Below are 14,315 nucleotides of genomic sequence, written 5' to 3' on the forward strand. Positions count from 1 at the left end.
CTTCACATAGTCAAAAATTTATTCTTCTAATTAAAAATTATCTAGAAATATTATTAACCAAGAATTAGGCCATGCATGGTATATTTTGTACCTGTCTTTATTATTCTCTACTATTGCTGCATGATATTTACTGAATTTTAATTTCCATTTATTTCAAATAAATTAATCATCTCGTTATCTGATGAATACCCTCTTGAAATATCTAAACAAGAAAAATCTGTATTTTAGGTCATCTGACCCGAAGGGTCAGGATGACCTATAGTCATCATGCTTTGTCCGTCGTCGTGCGCCGTCTGCCGTCCGCCGTGCGCCGTCCGCCGTCCGTAAACTTTTCACATTTTGAACTTCTTCTCAAGTTCTACCAGTGCGATTTGGCTGAAACTTGCATGAAAAGAAGTTCTACCAGTGCGATTTGGCTGAAACTTGCATGAAATGATCCTGACATGGTCCTGACAAAGTGTTGTTATTTTTCGGGTCGATCCGAAATCCAAGATGGCCGCCACAGCCGCCATCTTGAAATCACATTTTGAACTTCTTCTCAAGTTCTACCGGTGCGTTTTGGCTGAGACTTGCATGAAATGATCCTGACATGGTCCTGACAAAGTGTTGTTATTTTTCGGGTCGATCCGAAATCCAAGATGGCCGCCACAGCTGCCATCTTGAAAACACATTTTGAACTTCTTCTCAAGTTTCTACCGGTGCGATTTGGCTGAGACTTGCTCAGATGACCGTTAAGGCCCATGGGCCTCTTGTAAATGGCTAATAAACAGGCTTGTTCTCGGAGTTCGAATTGCATTTAATTGATTTATCTCTGGATCTGCTCATCTTACTTGCTTTCTATGAATTCAAACTTTCCATACTATGATTAAATTATGATTATGAAACATTTCAATTTGAAATTTTAAGTCAATACACATTTTCTGTAGTAAATTAGTCACATATCTCGGAGGTTGTCTCTTCTTAACAAAGTAAACTAGAATATACTGAATGTCTTTTTGATACTGTTGTTGCTGCATCCATTTCTTGTTTTGTTTTGTAATTCTATATGGCTTTAGTCTTCAGTTAAGTAGCCATAAAGTGGAAAAAAAATTTGTGCACAAATTTGAATAGCTAATGGGTTCTTAAGTACTTTTTATGACAAACAATTTCATTGTTCATGTTCTTGTGTTAGGTAGGTTTGGGTATGCTTAACTCAAGTTTGACCACATTGTGCCAATTATACCAAATATTACATAGGAAAGTAGAGTTTGGTGATGGTTAGAGAAAGGTTTAGAATTTACTGGAATTAATCAAGTTTGTGGTAGTGACCATTCTATACACAAACTAACCCTGTTTAAATGGAGGTATTGGTGTAAGCTCTAGAGACTAATATCTAAAATGGAATGTCTTTTACCAGCTAGGACTAAAACTGAATGAAGCATTTTTGAATGAAGTGTAGAAATGATTTGTTATAAAGTATTGGTAAACAACTATGTATATCATTTCTTTGTTGTTGAGAGTTTGTTGTATTATTGTACAGAAAATTGGCAGATCAAAATAAAATGGTATATCTGGTATTCTGTATTTGCATATTACAGAGTTATTTGCCCATGCAGGTAGGTATTGATTGTGAAGAAATGTGTTTGTGAGTGTATTATCATACTTTTTGGAGAAAAGAATATGAATTGCGTCCATTTAGTAATGATGTCACAATGAATACTTACTAGCAAGGGAGCTAACTCTGCAATACGCAAATAAGGAATAGTTGGTGGCATGTTGTCCGAGGTGGAAATCTTAATACATATAGTGCTATTTGACTAAGTTTCATTTATAAATTTCGCTGTTTGTCATGGAACACACTGTATAGTGACATTAAATTTCATATCTTATCAACCAAAAATTTAATTCACATGAAGAAATGATATTTCAAAAGACCAATATTTTAATACTTCTAAACAAAATTAATGTAAACTCTTTGCTTCACCATGTTGAAATTATGATACATGTTCTTGCTAGTGACAAGTTGACCATGGATATAAGGTGAACATTTATGTGAAAAACCTGCAAAAATGCACTTCATATTTAAAACGAAGCATTTTATCAATACTTTCCTTTCAAAATTTTATATCTGATCAAAACATAATAATCAATTCTTAATTTAGTTTTTTTTCCTTTTTAAATCATTTGCACAGTATTTAGGGAAGATATGACATTTCTTAACCCAATTAGCATTTGATGGAAGTGACTTGATAATTAACTCTGCATGCAGATAGTTAAAACGTTGTCCATGGAAATTTTATTCAAGAATAATATCCATGGAGTCCTTTTTTTTTTTTTTTTTATTAATATTTCTTTTTGTTGTCATAATCTTCTTTCTCTCTTTCTTTTTCTTTAATATTACCAGGTAATTATGAATATTTTCGTCCATCTCCTGTCATATGAAGTCATCCCATTGTTGTCATTGTTGTATACTACTCATATTAACTAGAGAAAATGATCCTCACCCCTTAAATGTACACTGGATCCTTCCACACAATGGCTGGGATCATCTCATGGTATTAAAGAAGGGAATAAGAAAATCTGAAGATTTTTGTCTTGTTGCATTTACATTATTAATGAAGTCTGTTGACATGTACTTGGAATACGTACACTTAGGATGGCAAATAGTACTGTATGCTTTGTACTTGCTTTCTAACATACATGTAGTAGTGAATCTGACGAGGGTTAGAAGCTTTCTATTGGACAACAGACAGCTTATGTTTCTGTGTGTATCTGCGTTTTATTGGGCAGAGGAAATCTCAATAGGTTTTCCTTTCCAAGTGTTCAAATAAAATGTACAGAAATATTACTACTTTGTTTTTGTTACTTTTCCTTAATATGCAGTACTAGTGTACCTCTGAAGTCTATGGTACCCGATCTTTGACCTAAACTTGTTAGCTAGCTGAACAGTTGACGGAGGATCAAAGTACATGTACAGTACATAATGTACATGTAATTGAAGATATTGGTGTCAGGTCAAGGCCTGTACTTAACTGGTGAGTGCTATAAATAATGACTTTCTGTAGGTCATCGGTAAAAATTTCCATGAAATCATGTCATTTTGTCAAGAACTTTAATGACACTGACCTTCTAACAAGGTCATACAGTTAAAGAATAATAATAAGTAGCATTCCAAGAGGAAGGGCTGCCATGCTTGTTAAAATCATGACTATCATACTTACAAGGTTAAAAAATCAACTGTGCTTATATATCAATTCTGATTACAAGCATCCACAGGGGTTGTTTGATCCACAAGACAGAGGCATCACAATGTCATCTGACTAAATAATAACAAAAGACATGAAAGTTTTATTTTCAAGTTTACTTTGAAACTGCTTAAATAACAATAGTACGGTCTGTGTAGTATGGTGACACTTCGATATAGACCATACAAAAAATTATTTTAACCCTGAAGCAAGTGCTGGTATGACACACTATTGGAACACAGGAGTTTGCCATATTGGTCAATACACTTAATACCTTGCATATCAATAATATTGCTGTGTTATTCTGTCTTTGCACATTACTACAGTGTTGTCTCTCTTACAGATAGGAATAGATTTTTACAGAATTACTTTATGGATTAAAATTACATTGGTTTCGCTAAAAAAATATATGACGTAACACTCGCAAAGACATAACAATATCTACCTTCCAACAAGAGCAGATAATGTTTTAATATGCCAATACAGAATTATATACCACAGGTAGGCGTATTGACAAATTAGACAAGTGCCTGCGATTGGAACACAAAAACTGGTATATTATCACAGGAACCAGAAATATGTCCATAAAAAATCTAAATTTGTTTAACTTGAAAACCAGGTGTATAATTTGAATGCATTTTGTTGGTCCTAAAGAAAGTTTATACCAATAAATTCAATGCCATTTGATTCAACAATGTACTCATAATTTTCATAAGTTCTATCACCAGTTTTATCTGAATGGTACTTTATTTTAAACTGTATACATGATAAACTATAAATATTACTCAACAAATAGTCTAAGAACATAAAAACTACAACAACAATATTAAAATACAAAACAATCAAATTATTCATAAAGCAGTATAAATATGAGAATTACTGCTACCAGAAAAGCTGTTTTCATTTCTACATTACCGATGTGGTACCAAACACTTAAACTGGAATTATTTTATACCTGAAATAACTTTAAATCTAAAGCCGTATACATTAACGAACACACTAACAACATTAAAGGCGTGTCTCGAGTCATACCTTTATGAAACAAACATGTAGATAAGACCATATTGTATAATATCTAGGGATTTCGAAAATACATTCAATTAAATCTGAGTACTGTAATATTAAATCGTAATGAAACCAATAAAACAATACACCAATCTCTACTGCCAGAAAGTAAAAGAGAATGTTAACATCTACAATACACATATGTCAATCAGACGTATAATTCGCTAATCCTGCTTTGCTAATACAGACAATAAAAGTTCATAATTATAGTAAAAAAATAATTCTTTTTTTTTACTAATGACAATAAAATATAAACACAATGGTCCCATATCGGTCCATATGAAATGTTTGTATAAAACTTTCCATGCACAGAAACATGGAAGTACTTTTTAAATCTACAGTAAACTCACTCCATTGTTTACAAGAACACAAAAGGTGGCACATTTAATATTGATGCTTTTAAATCTGATATCTTCTTAAAAAGTAAAATAAGATATGAATGCCCTCTTAAACTGTTCTACAGCATTGACAGCAGAACATTTGTAATAAATGTAAGAAAAAACACTTCTTTCAAATTTACTATCATATAGGACTTCATATCCAAAAACATGTAGCATTTTCCTCTATGGTCTTCTCTTTAAAATTCACAATAAAATAATTTTACAATGCAAGTATGCAATATTTTTTTTTCAGCTTTCAATAAAATGTATTATATCATGTAATAAAATATTCTCTGCTTACAAATCAATGGCAATATAAAGATATATGTTCTAATAAAAAAAAAAAAAATTCATTTAGAAAATCTAGCATGAGCTTTGAACATCAGAAGGATATGCTTCCAAGCTCTTGTATAAACTTGTATCAGTTATTGATCAAAATGAGAGTCTATAACGAGAAATCCCAATATCTTTATGCAACTGAACAAAACGGCAGCATCCTGGTATAAAACTGAACACATGCAAATAACAGTTTCTATTGTTCCCTGATATAGTTAATTTGTGATAGATGGCAGTGTAGATGTGAAGAACTGAAGTACAAATGAGTACGTGTACCAGTATCACATGATCCCTCTGCAGGCATGGAATGAAGGCTTGATTCAAATACTAGTAATGTTTAGTTCATGTAAGGATATTCAACACCAAAAGTATCACACCCAAACATGTAAAACTTACATATCAATACAGCAAGAATGATTATCACAGATACCCGACGTTTCCAAGGAAACCAGTCAAACTACAGTCAAACCTCGATGATTCGAACTCCGATGAATCAAATGTCTCTCTGTATCAAACTTTTTGTCTGGTCCTGAATTTCTTCACTATATAACATTGCTAACTAACCCATGTATGAAGATTTATGAATCGAAGTTCTCGATGTATCGATCTTTTTTCATGGACCATTTGTTATAGAATCATAGGTAACTGACACTTGATGATTCGAATAAAAATATACCTGTACAGATCAGGTGTTCACCGATACCCCACGGCATGCTGTCACACCTAACGTTAGCTGGCTCGCGACGGCCCTTCGCCGGACAATAAGCATTATGACACTTTGTGTTTCATGCTTAATATCAGCAAGATAATAAATTTCACTGATCAGGCCGATACCCGGTGCTTTGTTTTTACAAGCTGCGTTATTAAATCATTAGTACAGCAAAGATACAGTTAGTCGTTTTTGATGTTCGCCGCCGCCATTGGTAGCGGTTTGTAGAATTTACAGAACGGTAAATAGCGAGCCACATTATTAGTAACTCATGCTAAAAACTGTCGTAATGCAAAACTTTGGCATAAATACTGGAGCAAATGGATCATTCTAAATCAAAGTATTTTGTAGGTGTTGTAGCGCTTCCGGTTCCTCCTTTTTAGTTTACGTTTTTACGTGTTTTCGTTTTTATATTCATTCCGTAATATTAACCATCGCTTAAATAGTCACCAAACGAACACTTGTACATGGGTTAGGCCTAGTACACGTAAGTCTTGTTTATAATATACATATGTATTGCTAACGATAGCAATACATGTGATTAATTGCATACTTCGTTTTTATTTTGTTTTTCTTGTGGGTAAATACAATGATTATAAAGTTTACGGAACGGAGACGACATGTATACAACTAACACAGTTGGTCATGGTAAAAAAATCGGTCTAATTTCAACCATCGAATCAAATTTCAACCACGAATAATTGAAGTCTCGATGTTTCGAAGTTTTTCTGACGGTCCCTTGAACTTCGATTACATATATATCGAGGTTTGACTGTACACCATTCTTATTGCTTCACCTAAGGTTGTTTGTCTGCCTGTAGACAATGGATCTACATTTGCAAAAAAATGGTTTCTAAGTGGACAGCAATATATACTATCACAGAACCATCTCATTTATGCTGAAATGTTTCGTACATAGGTCAGACACAACACCTAGTATCCACAAGAGAAGAAATTAATACTGCCCTTCGGTTTCCTACAGAGGATCAGACTCCTAAGGCAGTGTCTAGTTGTATAGATTCAGGCTGCTGGGGGAATAAAATTTCTTGGCTTTTTTCTTGATAGATTTTGATCATCTCTTCTGTCTGTTGGTTAGCATCCAGGACCTGTTGGAAGTTTATAATTATGAGATTTAAACACCAAGATTTGAAATTCAAAGCTTGAATTTATCATTTTCGACTGTAAAAAGTAGACAATCATTTATTTCCTCTACATCTGAGTGATCAAAGAAATGTCTGCTCTTCAGTCTGAATTGATTGTTCTTTCATGAGAAAATCATATTAATGTATGATAAAACTTTCAACAACTAAAACAACCCATATAATCACTAACAGGGTAGATAACTCAGCTTTATAAAGTGATAGAATAAAAACATGTTTAACATACTAGAATAGGGCAGTCTGTCTGGAACTTTGATTTTCTCACGAGCCAGTCTTCATGAAGTTCATGTAATGTACGAAGGTATTCCTGTGAACAAAATCATAAAATGATCATTGCTTTATTATTCAGCAAATAGCACAACCAATGCAGGAGTATTGATGCCTATATTTAGACCGAAGATCAGACAAAACAAGTACCCAGGGAAGACTGATGTTGATAAATAATAATTATCTTTATCTTTTTTACATAACAGTCAATTCATGATTTTTTAGGACCACATCAGTGCCAGTGTTTTTAACTGTTGTTAACTGCTGTAGTTATTTTGAAATGATAAAATCTACATACGTATTGCGGATACTTACAATTGGAATGGTAGTCTCTTCTTCACGGCATCTTTTCTGTATTCTGTCATATACTGTTTCTGGTTTTGTTTGTAGATAAACTGAAAGGACAGAAAATAATTAAGTTAATTTCATTTTATCTATTATCTAGTATCATCATAATGTAACCTAGAGGTGTTAACTCATCACCCCTGAAAATGTAACCTAGAGGTGTTAACTCATCACCCCTGAAAATGTAACCTAGAGGTGTTAACTCATCACCCCTGAAAACACATCGGAACTCTTCTAATTAAAAGACTGAAACAGTTCATTTAATACGAATGTTTAGGGGGTAAATAAGTAAATTACAGTACAGTAGAAGAAAATGTCTGACAGACAAAAATGCTCGCAGTATATTCTTATATGATACACGCATTTGGACTGCAACTGTTGTGGAAAATTTCAAAATGCTTACCAACTTATCATTAACACAAAGGAGAATGAAATCAAAAGAGTATGTATTGTTATTAAAACCTACCTATTAAGTCGACACTCAGATCATGGTTCTGTTTTATCCAATCAAACCACTCTGACAAAACGACATAATCAATTTCTTCCATCTTACCACTGTTAATAGAAAGAAAGAATAAATGAGTTTCAAAATGTTGAAAAAAAAAAAAAAAAAAATGGCATTTTAATGCATTGTTAGACTAATTGTTAAAAGTTCATATTGACTATTTTACAAAATAATTTGTCAAAAATAATTCTGAACTTACTCTGGTACAACCCTTTATGCCAGACAGGACTTAAAACAAATTATCCTCATGAATATTAACCTATATGCTTGGGTACATGATTGTTTTATTTCCCATCAATAATCTACAGATAAGAGTGTGCAGCAAAAAATTTCTTAAAACAGACTGCAGTCAAAAATGAGATTTTACCTTTTGTACAGATTTTCGACAAAACAATATTTGGCACTAAATATGGATCTTTCCATCAATTTCACTTGGCGTTGCTGAAAATGAAAAAAATGAAGTAATTAAGAGATTTTTTATATTTTCTGTACAAAATACATGTACATATTGTTTACCTCATTTTACACCGAGGAAAAGAAAATCATAGACAAAATGTCCAATGTCCTGTTTTTACATGGTTGATCAATGCATCAATGACAAAATCTGAAGTGGATACTGATATATTCTGACTTCTAGTTTCCAAAAGATGAAGTAGAAATATAAGTAAGCATTATAATGGTTACCGTATATCATGAAGTCTTTTCTTTATTTCATAAAAAAATGTAAAGCTATGAAACAATTGCAACGTCTATGATGTAAGGGAGGTAACTTAGCAAAATATCTTAAAGTAATATATTTCTTGGTTATTAAAGCCATACATTATATACAATTTATAAAGAAGAAACAGTCGGATTTATCTTTATCAATAGAAGCCGAAATATTTGAACTCATTCACCCCTGAAACTTAATAATGAACTGATCCAGTCTTTGAATCGGGAGAGTTAAAACTGTGTCATCAGGGATGAATGAATTTACATCTCAATCTTTAAAGATGCTCCAACGCCGACAGAGCATACACGATATTCATCAATTTAACAATAATTGGTGTTTAATTGTGTATATATATATGTCTAATTAACACAAAAAATAACATGAAATAATTCATTTTGCTTTTGGTGCATGGGCAATCAATACTTCATTCCATATAGGAAATAGTGCCACAGAATTTTTTCGGGATGCATTGAATTAACTATTTTCAATTTTTTTGTCTTGAATTAAAATTTGAAGCTCAAACTTTTTAAGTGTGGAAAGTAATTAACTTTTGTAACTGAAGAAAAATACTTAATCGTCTGCTCCAGTTTTTGATAGCGAAATAATGCCATTTGTCAGCGGTGGAGCATCTTTAAGCTGAAATGATTTAACTCATTCACCCCTGAAACTTTATAATAAACTGTTCCTGCCTTTGAATAAGAAGATTCTAATTGTGTCTGCAGGGGTGATTGAGTTAACATCTCAATAACTCTACTGTTTATCATGTTAATATAGAGTACACCCTGTTTATCTTTTTCAATTTTGAATTCCGTCCATCTTAATTGTTTTATACTGATTTTTTATACTAAGCTGGATATTTCACCTGAAATAAATGGCATTAGTCTAATGTTTTTCTGTACTTACTGGTACTTGTATGTGCTGGTCAAGCATCGTTAACTGGACATATGTCTGTAACGTCAGTGACCAGCGAGTGGGATCTTCATACATTTTTGCCTATAAGATAACAAATTTAGATACATTGTACATCAAAATCTTTGAGTATTCCGTCTCTAACCTGAAGAAGATCATAAGCAATACACAAACGTTTTTTTTTTTATTTCATAGACTTTTGAAAACACAAAAGTATTGTTAACTATGATGATCCATTCTGACAAATTCCATTCACAAAAAAAACAGTTGATAACACTCTGATACATTATAAAAATCATCCCCTAAATCTGATGTGATTGATACATTTACTGGTACTTAATTTATTATTTGCAATTAACAAATTTACATAAAAAAATAATTATACATATGCTACCATCAGTCTACATTTGTTTAAAGCTACAATTAAGCTTAATTACCAAAATATTGTGTCCATTAACATTTCTCCACTTCTTAACAGGTTCCTCATACACCTGAAATATATACAAAAGTCATTAATTTAATAGATGATACGGACATCCATATTTTGTAATTTGAAATATTCCCTTGGAAATCCTCCGATGAAGCTGCCTAAATTTTTCATATTTTGTTGTCTTAACATATTGTGTATTTATCACATAACTGGCCTGTCCAGCCATGTCATATGACATGTCTTACAATGTTGTAAGACACCTGTCACTATCACATGTAGTTTTGACATCATAATCTATATAAGATGATTGACTCTGTAGACTAGAATGTCACACCCAAGCCGGATTTCTACTAATTTATATAGAGACAAAATTTAAAGTATTGATTATATTTCTATTACAAGAGATCCCAGAGGGATCTTGGCGCCCACCAAAGAATGATCTATGTCTGACAATGGAAAGAGGGATCTTTTCCCTGCTTTTCAAACTTTTTCAAACACGACTACACATATTTGAGACAGATCGCTGCAGTACTTTCTAAGAAATAGTGGTAACAAACTTTAACAATGAAATCCAAGATGGCGGCCGTGCAGCCATCTTGTTGACCTATCAGTTACAAAATGCAATATGCACAACTAAGGCCCTAAGGGAACCTACATATAAAATTTGAGAGACATCCTTTCAGTACTTTTTTTAGAAATAGCAATAACAAACTTTAACTATCAAAATCCAAGATTGCTGCCAGACGGCCATCTTGTTGACTGATTGGTCCCAAAACGCAATATGCATAACTAGGGCCCTAGGGGAACCTATGTATGGAATTTGCTTGAGATCCCTTCAATACTTTCTGAGAAATAGTGGTAACAAACTTCCACTACCAAAATCCAAGATGGCCGTCTGTCTTGTTGACAAATCAGTATCAAAACACAATATGCACAACTAGGTCCCTAGGGGAACCTACATATGAAATTTGAGAAAGATCCCTTTTGTACTTTCTCAGAAATTGCGGTAACAAACTTTAACTATCAAAATACAAGATGGCCGCCTGGCAGCCATCTTGTTCACCGATCGGTCCCAAAATGCAATATGCACAACTAGGGCCCTAGGGGAACCTACATATGAAATTTGAGAAAGATCCCTTCAGTACTTTCTGAGAAATAGCGGTAACAAACTTTAACTATCAAAATCCAAGATGGCCGCCTGTCGGCCATCTTGTTCACCGATCGGTCCCAAAATGCAATATGCACAACTAGGGTCCTAGGAGAACCTGCATATGAAATTTAAGAAAGATCCCTTTTGTACTTTTTGAGAAATAGCGGTAACAAACTTTAACTACCAAAATCCAAGATGGCCGCCTGTCGGCCATCTTGTTGACCGATCGGTCCCAAAATGCAATATGCACAACTAGGGCCATAGGGGAACCTACATATGAAATTTGAAAAAGATCCCTTTAGTACTTTCTGAGAAATAGCGGTAACAAGAATTGTTAACGGACGGACGGACGGACGGACGGAAGGACGGACGGACGGAAGGACGGACGGACGGCGGACCACGGACGAAAGGCGATTTGAATAGCCCACCATCTGATGATGGTGGGCTAAAAAAAGGTTATGCGATAAATAGAATCTTACACTGATGACTATGCGATATGAAATTTATCAAACTCATCAAATAATTTAAAGGCTTGTAGCATATCAAATTATTGAACTCACTTGATAAATTTTGATATATCACATAGTTACTCATGTATGATCCTCTATATGGTACTTCTTAATTAAAAGTTTTGCTAAGCACTTTTTTACGTCACCCATAACTGATGTGCGTATAAGAGTAGTAAATAATAACAAAGATTTCTAATTTATACATAAATATATATTGTATAAATGCAATAACTCAATTAAATTATCCTGTTTTTGCAATAAGATAGATAAAGTTTATGATGGTGAAAAGATTACCTGTACATCTGTATATTTCTTAAAATGTTCTAAAAATGTTGTCTTTCCGCTAGCAATGTTTCCTTCGACACAAACCTAAATAAAAATAAAATCCTCATTATAACTTTGATACATATACATGTAAATATGAAACTTGATACTCCTTACCAAGATTGTTACCATAAACCAATTCAAGATCATCTCTGTTGGATCAAACGTTTTTTTCAAAATCTGTGTATAATATAATATCTATATTATCTATAATATAATATAATATCTATGTTCCAATCAAATTAAATTGAACAGATGACATCTAAATAATAATCCCTCTTGTGTAAAGCCAGTACACAATGCATTGTTATTTTTTCAAATGGTACATACTGTTAATGGTTTTTCATGTCGTGTGGAAATTGTGGCTGTCGTGTGATGGCCTGAAAAAATAAACAAGCAAAACTGATAACAAATTTTAAAAAAAACCATAGTATCTGCATATGCAGTGATATTTAACCTTACTGATATTTGTTTCTGTACTATTTTTCTATATTCTAATCTTTATGGTATTTTTCTATATTCTGTAGTACTTGTCTATACATCATTATTTAGTGTTTTTCTATAGCGCATCTATCTCTTGACAGCTGGATAGGGGACACGCTGGGCCCTTAATCAGTGAAGTAATGAATTATCTATAGCCGTGACACTGATTGTCTGGGGGGCTCCCTTGTGTTATTGTCAATTTTGGTAACAAAAGCCCACCGTTCCTGCAAAGGTGCGGGTGTTCCTGCAGGGCTCCTGCTTTGGAATGAAACAAAAGGGGCACAAAACTGATGGATGGGGAGTTCAGGTGTTTGCTGGTTTGGATTATTGTTAAAGTGCACGTTTCTATGCTAGAGAAAGCGGAATGGTTATATTGTGAACTGTATCCTGTAAATGCTATTGTTGCTGAATACACATGGAACTTTAACGGCGTTGAAATGTGTTTACTTGATGACTCACTTTACTTTAATAAAACTCGGGTACTGTGACAGGTGCCTGACGCTACCCTAGAAGGCATCTATCGAGGACTGCAGGCTGGGAATATGCACAGGCGTCTGCTTCTGGTTTGATAGAGGCCATTAGAGGGGGATAGAGGCCATTAGAGGGGGAGGAACTTTTATTTTTCCAAAACCAGATGCAGACGCCTGTGGAATACGTATAGACGTATATATGATTTTACTTTGTCATCTTACACATTTGTTTAACGTAAGAATAGTTCTACAGAGCTACTGTTATTAGTTGTACAGTATGTATATGTAACCGTGCTTCCGTTGTTTTGTTTTTTTTTTATCTTATTCTACATACTGGACTGAGTATATAATATCTAATACCCCGCGACAACATTAGTCTTAGGCTTAAAAGTGTTAGAGGAAAAATCTTGAAAGTTAATGTGAAAAAAATGTAAACAAATACAGTAGACCTTAGATGTAAACAATCACTTATAATCACCATTCGAAAATATTGCGTAAGCAAAAACCACGAGGTTTACCTCAAATTATCTTACCGTACAATGTCGGAGACATTTTCGGAGTTTTACACTTCGCCTTCCCCATGGATAGTATAACTAATGATCTTGTTTGTGGAAATACACGCTGTACATTTGCCAGAAGAGTGCTGACAAAGCCTTTACCAAGCTTCGCACACATGCTTTAAAGAACCGCAAACAAAAGGTGATTCCTGCTTTGGCCAATAGCTGGCGGTTTATTTATAGAAATGAGGAAGCCCCTTCATCTGAGTCATATCAACGCATATTTTAAACGACGAAACAAGAGCTTCAATGTGAGAAGGATTTCATATGGTGCGAAAAATCAGTCTTTTGGATCCAGCTTCAAATGGATTACGCATTTCACCCTGACAATATTAAAAAAAAAATCAAATAAAAAAAAAATCAATAAAAAATCGACGAAGCTATGCATGTAGCTGACTAGTATATCGTATCAATATAATATGTGTAAAAACATGCCTTAAAAATATTTCATTAGAGGTCACGAGAAACATGGAGAATTTGGCTTACTCTTGACAGATTATTTGTCGGACAGTATACAGTTCAGTAGATCTGTAACGTGTGTTATTTTGTGTACTGCAGTAGATAGAAACATATACTACTGTATGTACAGTATATTTCTGATGTACTACATGTAGGAATGTAAGCGGTTGAGAAGAAAAAAATTGAGATTTTTCTCAACTGTAATCGAAAGGTTTGCATTCAGATGTATTTCAAATCTCGATGATTTCGAAAGGTTGCATATTGATATTGGGAATTGCATATATTTTGTTATAAAACAATTGTTTTAAAAAATCCATGTTT

General features: G+C 33.5%; 1 protein-coding gene across 1 annotated transcript; it reads right to left on the reverse strand.

Moving 5' to 3' along the window:
- Nucleotides 1-6,425: 6,425 nt before the first annotated feature.
- On the reverse strand, nucleotides 6,426-14,077 carry LOC138315388 (thymidine kinase 2, mitochondrial-like). The gene is made up of 10 exons (XM_069256374.1): nucleotides 13,512-14,077; nucleotides 12,356-12,405; nucleotides 11,996-12,070; nucleotides 10,050-10,103; nucleotides 9,607-9,696; nucleotides 8,359-8,432; nucleotides 7,953-8,041; nucleotides 7,457-7,536; nucleotides 7,101-7,181; nucleotides 6,426-6,820 (listed from the first exon to the last, which is right to left on the reverse strand). The coding sequence occupies exons 1-10, from the start codon at nucleotides 13,651-13,653 to the stop codon at nucleotides 6,701-6,703; spliced, it is 855 nt and encodes a 284-aa protein (XP_069112475.1). The 5' UTR covers nucleotides 13,654-14,077; the 3' UTR covers nucleotides 6,426-6,700.
- Nucleotides 14,078-14,315: the final 238 nt, after the last annotated feature.

The sequence above is a fragment of the Argopecten irradians genome, chromosome 2, assembly GCF_041381155.1.
Source record: "Argopecten irradians isolate NY chromosome 2, Ai_NY, whole genome shotgun sequence".
Classification (NCBI taxonomy): domain Eukaryota; kingdom Metazoa; phylum Mollusca; class Bivalvia; order Pectinida; family Pectinidae; genus Argopecten; species Argopecten irradians.

What these genes read in the sequence shown, in the direction of transcription:
- LOC138315388 (XM_069256374.1), bottom strand. Translation starts at nt 13,653, where the DNA reads ATGTGTGCGAAGCTTGGTAAAGGCTTTGTCAGCACTCTTCTGGCAAAT. An exon ending in ACCAGCACATACAAGTACCA is followed by an intron (nt 8,433 to 9,606) that starts GTAAGTACAGAA and finishes TTTCATTTTCAG; the next exon opens with CAACGCCAAGTGAAATTGAT. An exon ending in AAGAGACTACCATTCCAATT is followed by an intron (nt 7,182 to 7,456) that starts GTAAGTATCCGC and finishes TTTTGTTCACAG; the next exon opens with GAATACCTTCGTACATTACA.